Consider the following 6,011-nt stretch of genomic DNA (forward strand, 5'->3'; position numbering starts at 1 on the left):
GTTTAACCTAAACGTAATTATGAGGAAACAGTCAAACAAACCCAAATTAAGGACATTCTGAAAAACCATTGGCTTGGATTATTCAAAAATGTCAGTGTCACGAAGGACAAAAAAAGCTGGTGAACTCTTCCAGATTAACGGAGATTAATCTAGGGAGTTAACTAAATGTGCTCTTTGATTGGATCTCTCCCCTCCAAAAAGAAAGAAAAAAACAGCCATGGAGTTATAAAATTTAAAAATGCACTGCATATTAGATAATAATGCTGTACTAAATATTAATTATCTAAATGGATTATTGTGGTTAAGCAGGAGAATGCCCTTGTTCTTAAGGGATTGATGCTAAGATATGTAGGGGTGAAATGTTACTAAGTCTTCAAGTAACACTCAGGAGAATTGTGGAAGGACTAAAATTCTGTACCTGGTTGAGGAATTCTGTGTCAACATCTAGTCAACATGTCCATAGACTGGACAGAACAGGCAAAGTTGCCCCCTGTGCAGCTCAGGAGAAGCAGGCTGTCGGACCCTCACCTCCCTGGGTGGCACGTGGAGCTCTGAGCACTACGAGATGGCCACAGCACAGTGAGGTTGAGGGGCAGGATGTGGTTCCGCCTCTCCCAGATCGACAGACACACACGTGCCCGCTCACACACACAGGCAAACATGTACGCATGCTCACTCTATGCACTTTACGGCAGGCACGCCAAGCTGAGAGCGAGGCCACACCCCCAGCCGCCACAGGCGCAGACGACAGCTGCACGTGCTGTCCGACGCACTTTACGGCAGTCATGCGAAGGCTCGAGGCTGGGACAGAGGAGGCTGCGGGTTTGGAACTCTAGGCTCCAAGTCATTGTGGATTTGGCTACTCGTCCGCTAGCGCTCCTGCCGCTTGGCGATCATGGCCAGCGTGGTAGCACTGTGGCGAAGGACGAGAGACTATGTGAAGACCAAGGAGTTCCGGGAATACCTGACCAGCACGCACTTCTGGGGTCCTGTTGCCAACTGGGGTCTTCCGGTGGCCGCCTTTAAGGACATGAAAGCATCACCGGACATCATCAGTGGTCGCATGACGACAGCACTCATCTTCTACTCGATGGCCTTCATGCGCTTTGCCTACCGCGTCCAGCCTCGAAACTTGCTGCTGATGGCGTGCCACGGCACCAACATGGTGGCGCAGAGTATACAGGCGGGCCGCTACCTACGCCATCACTATGGCGGCGGCACTGAGGCGGCCACCCCTGCCGAAGCCTGCGACCCTCTGGTTACCCTCTCCAAGCAGGAGGACGCCAGCCCCCCCGCTCACTGCACCGGGGATCTTTTGAATGGCCGATAGGGCTTGATCAAATCTTTGCAGGTTGTAAACGATGAAAAAAGACCAATGAGACTTTGGTTTTGACTCTGAAACGGTGCGACTCTGATTTAAACCTGCAGCTTTATTAATAAAAAAAAATAGAAAATAGCACCAAACTGAAACTGTTGAGTGTTGCCTGTTTCGTGAACTGTAAATGTTTTTTAGAAAGTGAGGGTAGATTAGCTGGTCTTGCTCTTCATGGAAGCTGTGACTTGAGGATTAGTTTATATGGGGGAGGAAGTCTTTGAATGAAAAATACTTCTAATTATCCAATACCTCATAACTTTTTGTTGTTTTTTAAGCTCTTTTGGGAACATGTTTTTGTTATTTGTTTGGGGTGTTCAGGGCAAATAAGGGTGCTTAGTATTGCACATGACTTTTTAAACTTGGTACAATCACACATCTCTTCACCAAGAAAAATCCGGGGCTATTTCTACTGAGGGAAATGTTTCAAAGTAGGTTTAAATTAATGTAGTAGTGAGGTCCAGTTTAGATTTTTAAGGAGTACTTATTAAGAGAACTTAGAATCACTTGGTGACCAAGAGCAATAATAGAATCTGCCATGGAGACGGGATAAACAACTCCCAGGATGGTTACTGTCAACCCTGGATTCTAAGTAAACACAAAGTAAAAACGACAAAATCATAATTCTGTCCTCCTTTTCCTATTCTTAAAAATGGGGGAAATGGGAGTTTGTAAAACTGGTTAACCTACCACCCTGGGTCGAATGCTAGCCAGGGTTGGGGGGTGAGGGTCAGTGGTCAACAGCAATAGCCCAGAGTATCCCCTTAGGAATCCTGTGGGTGCCACTAACTTTTCTTAAACCAGGGAGCATGAGAAAAGGGAAAAGAGAAGGGTGGAGCTGTGGAGTGGAGTGAGGCCATTACCACTACTGCAGAAGCAGTCTTTGAGGATTTGACCCAAAATTTCCCCTTGCCCTTGCCCCTGGAGGACACACGAAGTTCCAGAGTGGTTACTGGGGAACCCCAATGTGTGTGCTTAGAAGTGCTTAAACCTTGCTTTTGATAAAGATTTCAAATGCAAAAAAAAAAAAAAAAAAAATCACTATCTGAAAGGTTCTGAAGACATCAGCTCTTAGATAAGACAGGCACAACAGTAGTGGAACTCTGAGAGATTCCCCTTTTTCTTCTGTGGCTTCTAAGCAGAAGTCCTCTTTGCAGGCAGTCTTTCACATTCTGCATACAGAGGGAAAAACAAACTATGGGAAAGTATAGTGTATTAGCTATTGCTGTGTAACAAATCACCCCAAAACTTAATTGCTTAAAACAACAAATATTATGTCACAATTTCTGAGGGTAAGGAATCTGGGAGTGACTTTGCTGGGTGCTTCTGTCTCAGGGAGTCTCAGCAGTTATCTGTGGCTGGAAGATCCACTTCTAATCTCACTCGTATAGTTGTTTGCAGGAGGCTTTTGTTCCTTGTCATGTGGGTCTTTCCATAGCGCTGCTCATGACACAGCTCAGCTTCCCCCAGAGCACTGTTCCAAGAGAGAGCCCAAGATGGAAGTCCTAGTCATTGATAGCTTTATTTTGGAAGTGACATACCATCACTCTTGTTAAGCTCACACACACCAACCCCGGTACACTGTGGGAGGACGATATAAGGGTGAGAATACCAGGAGGCAAGGATCACTAGAGGCCATCTTGGATGCTGGCTATCACACATGGTTCTGAAATAAGAATTCTCATGTCTTTCTAACACTCAGTAGAAAATAATAAAGCATGTAAGGTCATTGCCCACCCTCCCAAAGAGATGTCACAAAATGCTCAGCTTATAGTTGTGTGGTCATTACTAATGTGCATATATCATAGAGCATGGGTTTGAGAAGCAGAAGTCTCTGGAAGATAATAGTAGCTCTTAATATTTTAGATAATTCAGACTACAATGCAGTAACAAAAACCAGTTCTTAAAGTTATGAAATGAATCATAACCTTATATCAAGATTTTTATTAAAACATTAAAGGACTTTTTTTTTCACTTCACTGAGTACTACATGAGTAGAAATTAATATATTTTTAGGCTTGCATTACAAAAAGTATTTTGTAATTTGAATATATTTCAATAAAAGGCCACTGTCTGTTGCAGACATTTCAGAGCAGGTAGGTTTCTAATTAACCTGGTAAGGGAAAAGAAGGCAATCTCTGCTGCTAATTTCCTATCACTGTACACTTAAAATTTAGAGGTCAAAACAATTAGAGAAAATATCAAAAAGAACGCAACCCCTCTACTCCAATGCAATGCTCTACTTACAGCATCTAATTCAGAATATGCCTAACCAATTAAGAGATCTAACCCTTTGTTGCCTAGGATATTAGTTTTTATTTTATTTTTTATTTTTTTATTGAATCATAATTAATTATATATATTTTTGGGATTCAATGTTGACATATGTCGATCAAATCAATATTACTAGTATGTATATTGTTACAAATTATACTTATTGTTTATGCCCCTTGTCCAATCTCTCCCTATCCCCCTCTAGCTCCCCTCTCCCCCCACTGATAACCCTAGATTTCTTCTCTCCCTCTGAAAGAGTAATGGTTACTCTGTTGATTTGTTGCCTAGATGATCTGTCCAATGCTGAGAGGTGGGTTCAGATCCCCCAATATTACCATAGAGCAGATGCTTCTTCTGTCACTTTAGAATGGGCTTTGTGGAGAGAGACATCCTCTTCTTTTCTTTTGTCTCTGCTGGTGACTCTCCTTGCGACAATGCACTCCAGTGGCTGGTGGACCATCTGTCTGGTGGTTGTGACGTCTAGCTACTTTCACAGCAGCTGTGGTTACTGTGGTGGGCCACCCACATGGAGGTGATGTTTTTGGCATGCTCCTTGGCACTGGTGGTGTGCCTGGTTGTTGGGGGGGGTCCGGTCCCCAGCTCAATGCCCCAGGACCACAGGCAGGGCCCCGAGGCGCTGGCGGTGTAGGATATTAGTTTTTAAAGCCATATAGGTAAGTAATTAATACTTTAGTAAAAATGAAACTTTCAAATCATTAGGGTAACAGTCATTTCATAATCTCCTAAAACTCTCAAATGTAATCCTTTCTGACCTTGGCGATTTAACTTCAACTGTCTTTAGATCTCTACCACTACTTTATGAAGCTAGTAACACTTTCTGAATTGGCAGAGCTAGTTTTCCAGAAGTTTTGGTCACCACCACACTTTAGTCATTTCCCAGAATTCAGGTGTTTTATGCTGAGTTTAATATGTAATTGTTCCTCCTTAGGTTCTCTGAGCTCCCTGACAAGAACAGGCTAAATCCAAAGAACTGCCTTATTTTTGCTACTATAATGCTAACACCATTTTTCTCCTCTAATTCTTTTGAAACTGCGAACCACATATTGCATCCCAGGGAGAGGCTGACAGTAAATCGTATTGCTGGATGAGGACAAAGCACTCCACGATGAAACCAAGACGGCCCTGTGAGGAAGGAAATCCACTGACTAGGCTTTTTCCCATGACCTTGATCATTCGAAAGTGCCCCTGGAGGTGGAGCCACAAAATGAAGGCTACAAAATATTCCAGGAAATGTGACACAGATATCTTGCGGTTTGAATTTATATTGTTCCTGTCTCTTCATTATTTTTAAATTAAAAATTTTAATTAAAAAATTTAAAAATACCCATGTGCATGTTTGTTGTAAAATTTTCACATGGGAGTATGCAAAATAGAAAAGCCAAATTCCTTTTTTTTTTTTTTTTTTTTTAATTTCCTCGGCCAAGTGGAACATGATAAGATTTTCATGGACTGAAGGACTCACTGGTGAATCACAGCAAACTATTCCAATTTCCCTAGCTGATATGGACTCAGGTTTGGTCAATCAGTCTCTGATTTTTATTTTTTGTAGAATCATGGTGTAGTAAAGAAAGAATGAAATCTAGCCTTTACCCTACATCTCCTCAGCTGTATGCCCCCAGGCAATCTTTAATGCACTCATCTTCAAAATGAAACAGTAAGTAAATATCCTTTAAAATTCTTTCAATTTTTTGTTTTTGTCTAATTTAATGTTTAATAACTTTTCAAACCTTTTATACTTAGCTAAATTCCATCAAAATAAATTTTAATTTTTTTTTTCTCTTGGTTGCAACCTAGTCTTATTTATTTATTTATTTATTTATTATTTATTTTTTACCATGGATTAACACTTTTATTTTTTGTTTTTTTTTCCCTTGGAGATTTTTTATTTTTTTTATTTTTTTTATTTTTTTATGTGGTTGATTATTGTGGCCAATTACCAAAACCTCCCTCCCTCCCCCCATCCCCCTCCCTCTTTTCTGTTTGCTTGTCATATCAACTTCAAGGAATTGTGATTGCCGTGTCTCCCCCCCCCCCCCCAGTTTTCTGTGTAATTGACCTCTCTATCCCAATTCCTTTCACAAAGGTAACACAGCAAAAAAGCTTGGGAAAACCACACAACTTTCCAGACCTCTCTTATTTTAAAATACAACATGCTATGCACTGTTAAACATTTTCCTTTTCTATTTAATATGTCTTAGAGATCATTCCATATTACTGTGTTTCGTCCTGCTGAACCTACCACTGTGAATTGTCCCAAAAGTAGTAGCAGGGGATTTCCCGCAAGAGAATGCTCCAAACTGCCCTGAGATGGGGCCGGTTGGGATTCCAAAGAAAGAAGCACTAA

General features: G+C 41.5%; 1 protein-coding gene across 1 annotated transcript; it reads left to right on the forward strand.

Annotated features, from left to right (window-relative positions):
- The first annotated feature begins 895 nt into the window (after positions 1-895).
- Positions 896-1,330, forward strand: MPC1L (mitochondrial pyruvate carrier 1 like). Its single transcript, XM_063084625.1, has one exon. It carries the CDS (start codon positions 896-898, stop codon positions 1,328-1,330), a length of 435 nt encoding a protein of 144 aa, XP_062940695.1.
- Positions 1,331-6,011: the final 4,681 nt, after the last annotated feature.

The sequence above is a fragment of the Cynocephalus volans genome, chromosome X, assembly GCF_027409185.1.
Source record: "Cynocephalus volans isolate mCynVol1 chromosome X, mCynVol1.pri, whole genome shotgun sequence".
Lineage (NCBI taxonomy): Eukaryota > Metazoa > Chordata > Mammalia > Dermoptera > Cynocephalidae > Cynocephalus > Cynocephalus volans.

Excerpts from the sequence above, each read along its gene's own strand:
- MPC1L (XM_063084625.1), top strand. The coding sequence starts at position 896 with ATGGCCAGCGTGGTAGCACTGTGGCGAAGGACGAGAGACTATGTGAAG.